The 15647-nt window shown below is 40.6% G+C and overlaps 1 protein-coding gene across 3 annotated transcripts in view; it reads right to left on the bottom strand.

Annotated features, from left to right (window-relative positions):
- The window catches only part of ephb1 (EPH receptor B1), a 275249-nt gene that overhangs the window by 24707 nt on the left and 234895 nt on the right, over nt 1-15647 (bottom strand). For all 3 annotated transcript variants that reach the window (XM_077555878.1, XM_077555879.1, XM_077555880.1), the window contains exon 12: nt 13839-14054. In XM_077555878.1, the coding sequence (XP_077412004.1) occupies nt 13839-14054 (216 nt within the window). The remainder of the gene's footprint in view (nt 1-13838; nt 14055-15647) is intronic.

The following is a 15647-nucleotide window of genomic DNA, read 5'->3' as shown; positions in this document are numbered from 1 at the left end:
TTCTAAACATATTCCAATTTATTTTTTCTCACTGATTTATGCTCCTGTCTTTGCTCAATATTAATATCAAGTTTCACACTGGGGCACCCTGCTTGGATACGAGCCGGCCCGGGTAAAGACACCGACTTTACAAAGAGACCCACAAGTAATAATATTTCCTCGGCGGCCGGGTCGGGAGGCAGCAATGCAAACCTCTTTGGTAATTACTGCTGTGGGCCAGTGATAGCGCTGCCAAAAAATCCTGGTTTCATAAATCCTGAACGGCTCATGCTCTAAAGGGGGAAAAAAAAGAAAAAGATAAGAAAAAGGAAAAAAAAGTGTGTTTTACACTTTCCCCAGTAAAAAGAGAACGATGTTAATACCACGGGGAGTCGGGTGGAGGGAAAGTGATGATGGGAATTAAAACAGACCTTGTGTCAACAGAAAAACATCAAGTGCTTTGCGAGGCCCTCGGAGCTTGGAGAAAACTCTTCCGATTGGCTATGGCGGGATGGCTGTGTAGATATGAACAACCAGCTTTTTTTTTTTTTTTTTGATTAAAAGTGAAAGCAGATTCACACAACTGAGGCCAAATAAGATGGACAGTTGCATCCCATTTTAGGCCACCGTGAAAAAAACAACGTGGTCGTGAGACAACACAGGGGGGGACGGGATAAGCAACCGTGACAGGCACCGATTGCAGCGGGTTCCTAGCAAGATTTTTTTGTGATAAAAACAGCAAAATAACGAGTACTAACGACAAAGGTTGCGTAATTGCTTAACATTTTCATATAATTCTCATTACCTGGTTAACCCTGGAGAAGACAAGAACCCTTTTCTTCTTTGGAAAATTATGAATTATACATTAAATGACTGCTATAAGTTCACTGAACACCAAAATAAATGTTTTTTCAATTTTGGTCCCTTTTTTTTTTTAACTAGCTCAGAGTTGCTAATTTATCAATATATATATAGATATATATATATATAAAACATACTCTGAGGCATTCTGCAACATGATATGAAATAGATTAACAAAAAAAAACACAATTTTACCATCTGATGGTTTGCTGAGAAGATGGTTTTGTTTGGATTGATTTCCAGCTCAACAAAACAGCACGTTGCCAGCCATCTTGTCACCACCACTCTGGCACATGTAAGTGCAATATTCATCCACTAGATGGCCCCATGCAGGGGTCAGAAGTGGCACTCTGGACTTTTGATGTTGAATTTGTAAAAAAAAAAAAAAAAATGTTTTTGTTATTTGAGTAGCAGAATTTATTGGGGCCAAATTTGACCCCGTGGGTTCTCCAGGGTTAAACATTCCCATACAGACACAAACAATCCTCTCGAACAACCCACTTCTGCACGAGTTACCATTCTAACATTCTGGCATCCATTGTCAAATAAATAAATACAAATAAATATTGTTGATTCATGACAACTAGTATACTGTCTAAAGGAGTAAGAGGTGACATCAATCTAGAAAGAAAAAAATCCTTGAGTGCATCAAAATGCTGACATAAACCAAAAGAGGACACTTTGCTGCAGTTTGTGCTGCCTGAAACAGTCAAAGCAACATTTGTAGGTCCATTTCCCAAGTAGTCAATGTTAAGACACATTTACTGCATCAATAAAAGTGAGACAAATTATGTTGATGCTAGTAACAAAACACAACAAAAAAAGGCAGACAGTACATCTGGAGTACGCATGCACCAACGTAAAATGAAGTAAATACACCCTTTGAAGTAGAGTCATCACTATTACGCAACCCTAAAAAAGACAGACTCGGAATTCAGCATTCTTTATAACTAATCTTTGTTCACTTTGCAATTCCCATCTCCTATTTCCTTCACTTCTCCAATTCAGTAATCCATTTCCCAACAATGCACCCTCAAATGGACTTGAGCACATTTATTTGCCCAGGGAGAGAACTCCATCAACATCTTTTTAATGAAATCCTTAGAGCGACCGTCGCTCCCGGATGTCGGCCCAAAGTGAGCGGGATGGAGCGACGCTTTTGGACAGAGGAAGAGTGACAGCAAGATGAAGAATGGAAAGAAGCAAGGGTGGGAAAAAGAAAGAGGAAAGGCACGGTGAGATGTTAGATTTCCTTCTTTTTTTCTTTTTTTTTTTCTGGAGAGCTCAGTATTGTTCATTCGGTAATTTTACCGATTTGACATGTCATCATCATTGCTCTCTTTTTTTTTTTCTTGTATGTGGGTGATAATGTGTGTGTGCGTGCGTGCGAGTGTGAGATGTTAGATTTCCAAGCCACCCACGGGAATGTCTGGTGACGAAATGGACACGGGTCTTTTAACACATCTTTGGTCAGGTCATGCAGAGTTGCAAAAGAAAAGCATGTTGCTAGTGAAGTATATTCACTAATGAATTATTGGAATATCCACATGATGCCTGAGCAAGGAGTATAAAATTGCTCAAAATAGCCACCCCGACCGACCCTCTATGTAAGGGAAAAAAAATCGAGATCGAAAATGTGTACTTCACACTGTGCCTCCCAAGGTTAATCTTGGCTAAAATGATTGACAGCCCAATAAACTCCATTATTATACTTGAGAAAATATCTTCCAGATGACCGCTATGTGGTCACACATTAGAAATATCTATTTGCTTTGATTTCTCAGCAGAAGAAATCCAACTCCTGATGATGAAAAGTACACTTTTTTTTTTTCAGCTTCGCAGCTCATTAGGAAGAGGCAAAGTAGCCAGGATTAACATTTGTTAACAAATGAACAAAAAAACTTTCAAAAATATATAAGTTACTTTCATATACTGATAAAATGTCTTTACCCATCTCGAAATGGGAGACAGACTTGTCTATAGCACCGGAACCTGACTTTTGGATTCAAGTTTGTGAAAACGCATTTAAAATGACAAAACACACAAATTTACAACTTATCCAATATAAAATTATTCACAGAACATACATTACTCAATATATGATTAAGAAAATGGGACTCTCAGACTCCGACATTTATCTCCAATGCTTACAAAACACTACAGACACTTATGTTCATGCTTTATGGTTATGTACTCCGGTTATGTATTTCTGGACTAAAGTCTTAGAAAAACTTTCCGCTATTTTGGACTGTAGGATACCTTTATCTCCAAACTTGTGTTTGCTAGGTGACCTAACAATAACTGACTTACCACATAAACAATTTCAATCTACACTTGTAGCCCTTACTATCGCTAAAAAAACAATTCTTGTTAACTGGAAAAATAAACAAACTCTGAATATCGACCAATGGTCTAACCTCCTCATAAATCACATTTTAATGGAAAAAATATCTGCCTCAAATAAAAACCAAATATCAAAATTTATAGAAACATGGTCTACGTATATAGAATTTTTTAACCTAATTCCGGTTACTTAATTCTGTCTGTTAGCGAGAGCCACTACATCGTGATAACTTACATTGATGTTTCTGCATCTGGCAATTTCTTATTATATTATATTATTAGTATGGGATTTTTTTTTAATGGGCTTTAGGTGAACTGATGAATACACACACGCTCGCACGCACGCACGCACACACACACACACGCACGCACATACACATACTCACCCACATACAATATATATATATATATATGTGTGTATGTGTGTATATATATATGTATATGTATTTAAAAAAAAAAAAAAAAAAAAAAACATTTATTAAATTTTTTTTAATTGATTTGTTGGATTTTTAAAAAAAAAAAAAAATACAGGAGAGCAATGATGATGTCAAATCGAATGAACAATACTGAGCTCTCCTGTAAAAAAAATAATAATAAAAAAAAAGGATTAACATTTGTAGTACAAAATGAGATGTGAATTTGGCTTTCATTCAAAGTTAGCTATTATACGTTGTTATAACCACATACATCGTACAGGTTTGAACAGTACGTGATATATTTTGATAAGCATATTTTCTCTGACGAGTTTGGTTGCTTTCCAAATTGCGCAACTTTAGAAACATTCCATTTGCGAAACCTTACACATCAACTGCATGTTCTGATGTGCTAACTTGAATTAGGATCATCTTATTTGCTGGATCCGTTAAACGGAACGGTGTCCAGTTTCATTTGAGCTTTTCCGTGCTCATCTCAGAGTGACCTTGGCCTGATAATTCATTTACACCATGTGGAAAATAGGCAAATATGCTCTTGTAAATTTGTCTTAAACTGGAGCACGGTATTAATGGATCTGATTATTCTCTTATTCACTATATTTGAAGTAATAGTTACAGGGCAGGCCACGCCCCCTACAAGCCACTCATTTGAAACATTAAAAAGGGTTTTTGTTACTGTTTCTTGGTTATGATTTGGTCAAATCATGACATTGTGGCAGATTTGGATTTTTTTTTTTAAATAACCAAACACAGATTCATAAGAATCAGATGCCTGGCAGATTTAGTCAAATCAGTGGTGGTGCCTCTAGACATGCTGGGAAATGCAGCCTCAATGCCAGTCAAGCCACGACCGTCAAATAAACCCATTATGAATGATTACGTATCTCTCACGGCTTTGCATGAAAATACATTTAGATTTTTAAATTTTAATTTTGTGTTTTGATAGTTAGTAGAAGCATGTGTATGCCACAAATGAAAAAAAGTACAACACGATCTTGGAAATATGACGAGGTTGTCACGTGGACAGCCTCCAATGGCTGATGGAGCCCGTCCCGGTGCGCCACTCCGGTTCAATAAATAGATATTTATTTTGCAATTAAAAGCCATTCCTAAAATTTTAATTAGCCGTTTCAGAGATTTAAAATATGTTTTGTTTTTTTCTCAACTCATTCAATGGCAGCCATTTTTACTAAAGCAACCCCCTTCGCTCCCGGCTGTTTTACTGGATTTTGACTGATACTGCAAGGCCCAAAGAAAATTGTGTTCTATTGTTGTACAAATAATGGAACCTACCAAAAGAAAGATTACAGTCTCTTCTTTCATCAGGAACAATATATATTTTTGTATCTGTCGCCATTTTGCAGCAATTAGCATTAGAATATAGCTAAGTTTCATCATTATTCACAACCTGTTGAAAGCATTGGCAAAAAGAGCTTGTTGCAACATGGCCCTGGCTGATCTCTTATACTCTGCTTCCACCTGCTGGACGTTTTCCGTAACAATTACCATTGCTTTAAGCCATCTCTTCATGTCAGAAGCTGCATCAAAGCCTTCTGTATACTCTTGCATAAAAATAAAAAAAAACATACAAAATGTGTAAATACGTTTTTGGGAGTGAAGGACAAATTATTAATAAACATGTTTACACGCTTTTGGGTTTGAATGAGTTCATACAAAATGCTATTTTTTTTCTCTGGATTTTGGCCAAAGTAGCAGAATTTTTTTAAGTCATGCCTCTGTTCTAATTCAAATTAGATCAGCATTAAAAATCCACCTTGAACGATCAAGTTCAGGGGTGCTCAAGTTCGGTCCTCCAGAGCCCCTATCCAGTCTGTTTTCCATGTTTCTCTCCACTAACACAACTGATTCATGATCAGGATCGTTATCAGGCTTCTGCAAAGCTTGCTGATGAGCTGATCATTAGATTCAGCTGTGCTGCAGAAGGGAAACATGGAAAACAGGCTGGGTAGGGGCTCTCGAGGACCGAACTGGAGCACCCCTGATCTAGTTGAACACAAAGCCTTCAAGGCCTGCATGGCATTATCCACAGATGGTGAATCAAGGTCTACTAGCGGCATGTCATGGGCGGGGGGGAAATCAATGCGGAGCATTTGGAAAGTTGCCCCAAATGGTAGCTATAGTCATTTTTATTTTCCCCATATTGTCTATTATGTGTGATTTGCAATGTTCAGTACAGTACTGTAGTTCACAGCAGGTATAAATTTGCCGCATTTCAGGTATCCGGTTCCCAGAAGCAACGCTTCCAGCCTCTGTCGAGGTGGAGAGGCCAGATACAGATCGCGTCGGTTCGGTCACTGCACCGGTGACTCATGCTTATCGCGGTGGGGGGGGGGGATCGAATGCAGGAGAGAGGCGGACCATCTCGCCACATGTGCACTTTGCATTCGTTTACACTGGCGGATGAAAAGAAGCATCTGTGCACGTCACCAATTTGACGGTTTGGAGTCAGCCCATGCTAAGAAAGAGCAAAGCCGTTTGACTACATAAACTTCTCAAGCAGCGCGGCGCCTGCTTCGACGCATTTAACGCTGAATTTATGTTGCAGCATATTTTTAACCCACGTCTTTGCATGTGTAAACAAAGGCTCTTTATTTGAACATGACAAATAGCCTGAGGAGTTCAGCCTTGTCAAATCTGAGAGGGAAAATGACTGACAAGAGCGGGAACAAAATATTTTTTCTTTACCTTGGCGTATGTCAACAAAGGGAAGAAAAACAAAAGAAATGGAAGGACTTCTTTCAATTCCATCACAGCTTTCTTAGCAGCACTTACAGTAATAACATCTGGCGGTAGCAGGTCAAAACTGAGACTGGGGTTCATTTTTATGGTTAAAGGGGACCTCAAACCCCCCAAAATTCTTGCCAATGTGTTTTTATGCAGCCCCACTAGCCTAAATATGATATTTTGGTTAATATTGCATTAGTGGAATATGAGTTAAGCATCAAAATCCAACAGTTTTTACCAATATCAGAAGGCGGCCATTTTGCCACTTGCTGTCGAGTGAAAATGACATCAATGTTGCTCAAATCTCAGGTAACAACCAATCACCGCGCAGCTTCAGAAAACAGGTGCGCTATGTTTGGTGGTTGCCTGAGCCCTGAGCAACTGTGATGTCATCTTCAGTCGACAGCGAGTGGCAAAATGGCCGCCCCCTGAGATGGATAAAAATGGCTGGATTTAGTTCATAACTCATATTCCACAAATGTAATATTAATCAGAATGTCATGCTTAGACTAGTGAGGTCACATATAATATATTATTGTCAATAAGTGTTTAAGGTTGATTTCCCCCCTTTAATGCTACTTACTAGCAGGCTAAATATTTATTTGCATAAATACGTGTACCGCATCATATTGTGCTTATTCCAACTCGGTTTAATAAATGTTAGCAACAAAATATTGATGAATGTGACTGTGGCTGTAAGATCAGACGGTTAAAATAGTGAGCCTACACTATAACTGCTTAATAATCCTGTTTATGACTTCAGTCAGTCAGATGCTGGTCTTCTTTTTTTCCCCTTTTTTTTAAAAAAAAAAAAACAACCTTTTACATTGGCACCCAACAAAAAGAGTTGTCATATGGACATTTACACCATTTAATCAAAAAAGCTGGCCCTGCAACTTGCATTTCATGAATAATATGCAAGTCAAAATGGAGCCCGGGGCCAGAGAGAGGGAGAAATGATGCAAATAGCAAGCAGCCAAGTGACAGAAAACAGCAGCGCATTTCACATTGCGCGAGCGCTGGAGCGGAGCCGCGAGAACGTCGATCGGGTCGCGGGGATTTGACGGACGAGCTTTGTTGCCAGCTCCGCGTGACCTCGCCTTTCGACCTCCCTCAGCCTCAATGACACAAACAAGCACGGCAACAGGAAAAAGGTACCTGGGGAGGAGCGGGGGGGGGGCGAGGATGCCATGGACCGACAGTACACACATATGCCCGCCGACATACAGAAATATGCATACGCCGAGTAATGCTGACAGAACGGGAAAGGCGATGATGGGTTTTCCACATCATCAGCTGAGTCAATAGCAAGAAAAGCCGCACGTAATGTATATGCAACAACCAATCACAACATTATGACTAGTACAATGTACTCATGTCTAATTCGAAAACGGTCAGAAATGGAGTTTCGGTTTTGATTTACGCTGCCATAGAATAGTTAGCAATGTTATGTCAGCGTAGATTGAAGGAAATGTCAGAGTACGTATGTATCCCTTATCAACAAAGTAAAGATGTTTTATTTTTAATTTTTTTTTTAAAAAATTCTCTTTTTTTTTTTCTGGAGAGCTCAGTATTGTTCATTCGGTAATTTTACCGATTTGACATGTCATCCTCATTGCTCTCCTTTTTTTTGTATGTGGGTGATTATGTGCATGCGTGTGTACGTGCGTGTGAGTGTGTGTGTATTCATTAGTTCACCTAAAACCTATTAAAAAATCCCATACCGTTCACCTAAACCGAACACTTCCAGCCAGAGTCGTGAGGCCGTCAGGAGACCCGAGGAAGGACCAAAGAGTTCATGTTTTATTTTTTATATTTTACTCGGGTTGTAAAAGTTGAATTTTCTTATTTTAAGATTTTGCATAATTTAGTTTCAGTTTTGATTTACGGTGCCATAGAATAGTTAGCAATGTTATGTCAGCGTAGATTGAAGGAAATGTCAGAGTACGTATCCCTTATCAACAAAGTGAAGATGTTTTATTTTTTATATTTTACAGGAGTAAACTTATTTTAAGAGAAAACTCAAAACGCAAGAAATGTGTGTTTAAATTAGCAACACATTACACCTTTAATCATTAGATTTGAGTGTCTCACACTGCAAAAACTGAAATCTTGAGTAAGCTATATTTTCTTGAATTTAACATCAATTTGCCTATTTTGCTTTGAGAAGTAATTTTTTTACTCAAAATAATTCTGCTTATTTTAAGATACATATGATTAATTATCTAAGCAGTCTTAGCCTTGAGTGTTAACAGACAATTTTAAGTACTATGAGGTTTAAAACCAACATTTTTCACATTTAACCCCTAGGCGTTATTGTGACCATTTTTGGGCTTTTTGTTGGTTCTGACCAAGCCATTTCAAAATAAAATACTGCCCACGGTTTAAGGATGACTAACCAACATCAAAGGCCCTGAACTCGGGTTGTAAAAGTAGAATTTTCTTATTTTAAGATTTTGTATAATTTAGTAATAAGATAAATGCCGCTTAACTCATATTCCACTAACGCAATATTAACCAGAATGCCATATTTAGACTAGTGGGGTTGCATAGAACATGCGATCGTCCCAAAAAGTTTTTGGGGTTGACTTTGGATGTGAACACCCCCAGCGTTGCTTCAGTGCGAACCCATGTCCGCATTAAACACAATGACCGGCGGGGCCCTCCTCGCGAACACCGCATGCACCGTAATTGCTGTGCCAACGACCGCAAAGAAGAATTTAAAAAAAAGCAGTGTCGGAAAAGATGTGATTAATTTGTCGGGGGAGGAGGAGGTCGATGGCAATGTAAATCACGGCATGTTTGCGCAATTTAATTTTCTCGCCGATTCCCTCGGCCATGTCTGCGGCGGCAGCCTCGTTTGCTGATTGGTTTGCGACAGGTCATAGCTGAGCAGGTCACGGGAGGGACGGAGGGAAGGGGACCGTGAATAGCTTAATTACGCTGCGGAGCCCCGCGGATGAGGCGCAAACTCCCAACGTCCCCTGAAGCTTGTTTGCATGTTCGCCTTAAATATATTAGGCAAAGTGAGACAAGGAAAGTGAAACCTATTATTGTTTTGTTAAGAACGATGAAAGGAAATGTGGAATAAAGCAACGTGAAGTAGGAGAGTTACAAACTTGTTTTTGATTAATTTTCCTGTCTTCACCTTTATTTAAATGAACTAAAACTTATATTTAAAGAAATCTTCTTTTGAACCTCCAGGCAGTGAACTTACTAGGCTATTACCTGCATGCTTTTGATCTCAGTTTTTTTGCATGTGTCAAAATACATCACAAGGCAGTCCTAAAATAGCCCCCTTTTATAGCATAAGGTATTAATATTCATATTCATCCATAATATATACCGAATTGCCACAGAAGTACCAATATGCTGTATAATCAGAGTGTCAAGAATACATCATTTGCATTAACTGTCCCTGAGGCAAATTGAGGAAAGGTGTAACTTCAGAAAAGCATTCTTAGAAACTGGCAATCCAAAACAAAAGGATGCCAGATAAGACTCAAAGGACTGCCACACCTGAATGAAGCCCGTACAGGAATCTTCCGAGATGCTTTCCCGTGCCGTTGTCCCGAACATTTTAATGGCTTCAAAAATGGGGCCCCTTGATGGCCCCTTTTTTGAAAGAAAAATGACTCTGAGCCAGGTCAGGTGAGCAGGGAATTTGCTCCTGGAGGATATGTGCCTATCGGCCAGGAACTGTCAGATGCTCAGGGCATTTTGTGCAAGCATGAATTGTCATTTGTCTTTCTGCTTGTTGATCGTCTTGCACACATTAAAGCGGAAAACGTGTAGTTTGGGTTTGACGTACATATCGTGTTTACCCAGTCCTGGAACTTTTTTGAAACACCTTGTACAGTATGTACTTGACTATTTTAGTCACACAAATTGTATGTGATTTTTTTTTTTAACCATGCTTGAGAATAGAACTTTTGTTGGATCTCATTAGACTTTGTGGGTTTATCGAATTACACTAGGGAACACAATTTTTCTTGAGTTCGTTCAGACAGCTGTTTAAAACATATTTTGGGGTTGCAGAATCCAAAGCTGATCTTGTTTTTTCTTTATCTTGTCAGGTTTTTAAGCTGTAGAATCACTGTTTGGTAAAAGACATAAAAAATAAAAAATAAATTCTGTTTGTGTTAATAAAACACTAAGATTGGATAGTTACAAGCTTTGAAAACAAACACACACAAAAATAGTATAAAATGAAGTAGGACTTAGAATGGTATGACACTCATTGCCATTTTAGTTTTTTGTCTGTGGTTGGTGTTTTTTTGTCTTTTGTTCCTGGTTTCTTGTCTCGTTATGTCTAACCACATCCACCTGTCTGTGTCTTTCCTTCCCCAGCTGTGTCTCATTAGTGTTGGTGTATTTAGTCTGTTGTGTTTGTCTAGTCGGGGTGGTTGCAATCCCTATGTTATGTGTGGAAGTTTGCGCATCAAGACCCAAGTCGTCGGTGTTACCGCCAACTAGCCATTGTCACCGCCAAGTCATCATCGTCACAGCTAGCCAAGTCGTCATCGTCACAGCTAGCCAAGTCAATCTCGTCACAGCTAACCAAGTCAATCTCGTCACAGCTAACCAAGCCGTCCTCGTCACAGCTAACCAAATCGTCCTCGTCACAGCTAACCAAGTCAATCTCGTCACAGCTAACCAAGTCAATCTCGTCACAGCTAACCAAGCCGTCCTCGTCACAGCTACCCATGTCGTCCTTGTCACGGCTAACAAAGTCAATCTCGTCACAGTTAACCAAGCCATCCTCGTCACAGCTAACCAAGTCCTCCTTGTCACAGCTAACCAAGTCGTCATCGTCACAGCTAACCAAGTCAATCTCGTCACAGCTAAACAAGTCAATCTCGTCACAGCTAACCAAGCCGTCCTTGTCACAGCTAACCAAGCCGTCCTTGTCACAGCTAACCAAGTCAATCTCGTCACAGCTAAACAAGTCAATCTCGTCACAGCTAGCCAAGTCGTCTTCGTCACAGCTAGCCAAGTCGTCCTCGTCACAGCTGACCAAGTCGTCATCGTCACAGCTAACCAAGTCGTCCTCGTCACAGCTAACCAAGTCTTCCTCATCACACCTAACCAAGTCGTCCTCGTCGCAGCTGTCCAAGTCGTCCTCGTCGCAGCTATCCAAGTCATCCTCGTCACAGGTAACCAAGTCGTCACGTCAAAGCTAAACACACCGTCCTCGTCACAGCTAAACAAGTCAATCTCGTCATAGCTAACCAAGCCGTCCTCGTCACAGCTAACCAAGCCGTCCTCGTCACAGCTAACCAAATCGTCCTCGTCACAGCTAACCAAGTCAATCTTGTCATAGCTAACCAAGTCAATCTCGTCACAGCTAACCAAGCCGTCCTCGTCACAGCTACCCATGTCGTCCTCGTCACAGCTAACAAAGTCAATCTCGTCACAGTTAACCAAGTCAATCTCATCACAGCTAACCAAGCCATCCTCGTCACAGCTAACCAAGTCTTCCTCGTCACAGCTAACCAAGTCGTCATCGTCACAGCTAACCAAGTCGTCCTCATCACAGCTAACCAAGTCAATCTCGTCACAGCTAAACAAGTCAATCTAGTCACAGCTAACCAAGCCGTCCTTGTCACAGCTAACCAAGCCGTCCTTGTCACAGCTAACCAAGTCAATCTCGTCACAGCTAAACAAGTCAATCTCGTCACAGCTAGCCAAGTCGTCTTCGTCACAGCTAGCCAAGTCGTCCTCGTCACAGCTGACCAAGTCGTCATCGTCACAGCTAACCAAGTCGTCCTCGTCACAGCTAACCAAGTCTTCCTCGTCGCAGCTGACCAAGTCGTCCTCGTCGCAGCTATCCAAGTCGTCCTCGTCACAGCTAACCAAGTCGTCCTCGTCACAGCTAACCAAGTCGTCACGTCAAAGCTAAACACACCGTCCTCGTCACAGCTAAACAAGTCAATCTTGTCACAGCTAACCAAGCCGTCCTCGTCACAGTTAACCAAGCCGTCCTCGTCACAGCTAACCAAATCGTCCTCGTCACAGCTGACCAAGTCAATCTTGTCATAGCTAACCAAGTCAATCTCGTCACAGCTAACCAAGCCGTCCTCGTCACAGCTACCCATGTCGTCCTCGTCACAGCTAACAAAGTCAATCTCGTCACAGTTAACCAAGTCAATCTCATCACAGCTAACCAAGCCATCCTCGTCACAGCTAACCAAGTCGTCATCGTCACAGCTAACCAAGTCGTCCTCATCACAGCTAACCAAGTCATCCTCGTCGCAGCTAACCAAGTCATCCTCGTCGCAGCTATCCAAGTCGTCCTCGTCGCAGCTATCCAAGTTGTCCTCGTCACAGCTAACCAAGTCGTCCTCGTCACAGCTAACCAAGTCGTCACGTCACAGCTAAACACACCGTCCTCGTCACAGCTAACCAAGTCAATCTCGTCACAGCTAACCAAGTCAATCTCGTCACAGCTAACCAAGCCGTCCTTGTCACAGCTAACCAAGTCAATCTCGTCACAGCTAACCAAACCGTCTTCGTCACAGCTAACCAAGCTGTCAATATTCACATTCCTGATGAAAACACTGACAAAAATAGTTTGTTGCAAGATGGCCCTAGCTGATCTCTTATACTTTGTTGCCACCTTGCTGGCACTTTTTTGTTGTTGTAATAACTACCATTGTTTTAAGCCACCTCTTCATGTCAGAAGCTGCATCAAAGCCTTCTGTATGCTGTTGCATAAAAAACACACATACAAAAACGTCTAAATATGTTTTTGGGAGTGAAGGACAAAATATTAAAAACGTGTTTACACATTTTTGCGTCATACGAACCTAACAACAGAATTTTGTTTTTCCTCCAAAGTGTCATCACACCTGTAAAAATCCCAGTAACACAAGCTAGTTCACACAAAAATCCCAAAGCGCCGTAAATGAGGTAAAATTGGACGAAAGGAACACCTGCCCCACACACACTTTTGCCACACACGCAACCAGCCATACAAGCGTGTTGTGTCTATCTGAATGTGTTTTGAATGAGGAAAAGGAGAGGCAGTGGATGAACTAACGATGGCTGCTGATAATTACAGATCTGTGGTGTGGAGGAGTTAATGAGGAGCCAAAGCCTCCCATGATGCCTGCGTAATAATGAACGATGAGTAAAAGAGAAGGAGGGAGGAAGACAGGCGGAAGAGATGGGAGCTGTCACCAGATGAGAGGACGCCGTGCCCTTTGGATTCCCTGCACTCCGGGCATGTCAACGAGAGAGGAGCCTTCCCAGAGGAGGCTCGTCTCCACACTAATGAAGATGTGACAGAAGCAGGACCGCGGCCCGAGACTACAGAACACCGCAAAGAGGACCGATGATGATGAGGATGAAGAGAAGGATGGTGAACTCTGGGAAAGGTCGCGCACTTCGTCAAATAGAAAACTGTCAGGCAGATTCAGAACGGGTTTGACTGACGTGATGTTAATAGGTGACAATCAAACGGGGTGTACCCACCAAGGAGCTGGTGTAGCTGGGGTCCGAGGTGTCCTCCTGCAGGTAGCGCGACAGGCCGAAATCCGACACTTTGCACACCAGGTTGCTGTTGACCAGAATGTTGCGCGCGGCCAAGTCTCGGTGCACGTAGTTCATCTCGGAGAGATATTTCATGCCGGCCGAGATCCCGCGCATCATTCCCACCAACTGGATCACTGTGAACTGGCCATCATTTTGCTGGAAAACAAAGAAATGCATTTCATAGCCGGGTTTCCATGGAGCCTTGCTTGTGAATATTCTCATTCATGCAGTTTATTTCACAACAAAACAAATTGATTGTCCATCGCACGTCATAAGTGCAGAAATTCATTTTTCGGTTTCAATCTGCCCAAGGAAAATAAACATTTTAATTTCAGTGCATTTCAGGGCTCACAACTGGACTGTTCTGGTTGTTTTAGTTTTCCCTCTCATCTGAGCAGGTTTCATCACACTCCAAAAAGTAAATTGTTGAACCAATTTAATATTAAACAGAATTGTTGACCAACTTAATAAAATCGCTGCAAGTAGTAACACACGATTGAATTAAGTCAGTCCAAAGTGATATGTTAAGTTAATTAAGATAATCCAAAGTGAATATATTAAATTTAAATTAACGCATTCACTCCCAGCCATTTTCACTGAAGCAACCCCCTTCACTCCAAGCTGTTTTACTGGATTTTGACTGATTTTGCAAGGCCCACAGAATATTGTGTTCTATTGCTATAAAAACAAATAACCTACTAAAAGAAAGATTAGAGTCTCTTCTTTCAACAGGAAAAAAATATTTAAATCTGTTTCCGTTTTTCAGGAATTAGCATTAGAATATAGCTAAGTTTCATCATTGTGGGGAAAAGAGCTTTTTGCAACATGGCCTTGGTTGATCTCTTATACTCTGCTGCCACCTGCTGGCCGTTTTTGTAATAACTACCATTGCTTCAACTGCTCTCTGCAGTTCAGAGGCTGTATCAAATCTGTCTGTATGCTCTAACATAAAAAAAAACAAAAACAAAAAAAAAACGTAGAAATATGTCTTTGGGACACTGGTAATATTTAAAATAAAACCTGTTTATGTTTTTTTAAATGTTTTTTTTTTAAGTATTCATATGTTTTTTTTTAATGCAAAAGCATACAGAAGGCTTTGATACAGCCTCTGAAAAAAACGTATAAACACGTCTTTGGGACACTGGTAATATTTAAAATAAAACACATTTATACGTTTTGGGGAGCAAATGAGTTAATTACGAGTTCATTCAAATTAATATATTCACTTTGGATTAACTTAATTAAATCGTGTGTCATTACTTGAATTCTTTGTTTAATTTTAAACTGGTTCAACAAATGTCTTTTTCGCGTGCGGTTCATGCAAGCCTTGGTTAGGACTGCACCAGCTTGAACTGGTGTGGAAAACCCAACTATTGATGCTCCAATTTGGAGGCACGCCTCACCACAATGAGTGGTATCATTTTATGGGAAAGAAAAACAAGAGTTGCTAAGAGCTGCGGAGAGGCCTCTGTCTCTCTGTAAAATACATGGAGCCTTGTATTGCGATTAGAAAGAAACTGAATGACCAAATGGACTAATAATGCTCCATATAATCACCTCAATCGGAATAAACAGTGTATATTCTTTCTGTCAAGCCAAAAAGAAGTCATGTGTATGCTTCAGTCAGATGTCAAGCCCAATTGTGTTCATTAAAATAAACTTTTTTCAATTCTGGATTACTTTTCCTCTCTTTAGCATGTGGGCTCAGTGGCCTTGCCCCTGTGTGAATGCTCGGAGGCGCTTTGAACA

Source organism: Vanacampus margaritifer, chromosome 2 (genome assembly GCF_051991255.1).
Source record: "Vanacampus margaritifer isolate UIUO_Vmar chromosome 2, RoL_Vmar_1.0, whole genome shotgun sequence".
Taxonomy (NCBI): domain Eukaryota; kingdom Metazoa; phylum Chordata; class Actinopteri; order Syngnathiformes; family Syngnathidae; genus Vanacampus; species Vanacampus margaritifer.
This window is presented reverse-complemented; position numbering and strand designations above follow the sequence as displayed.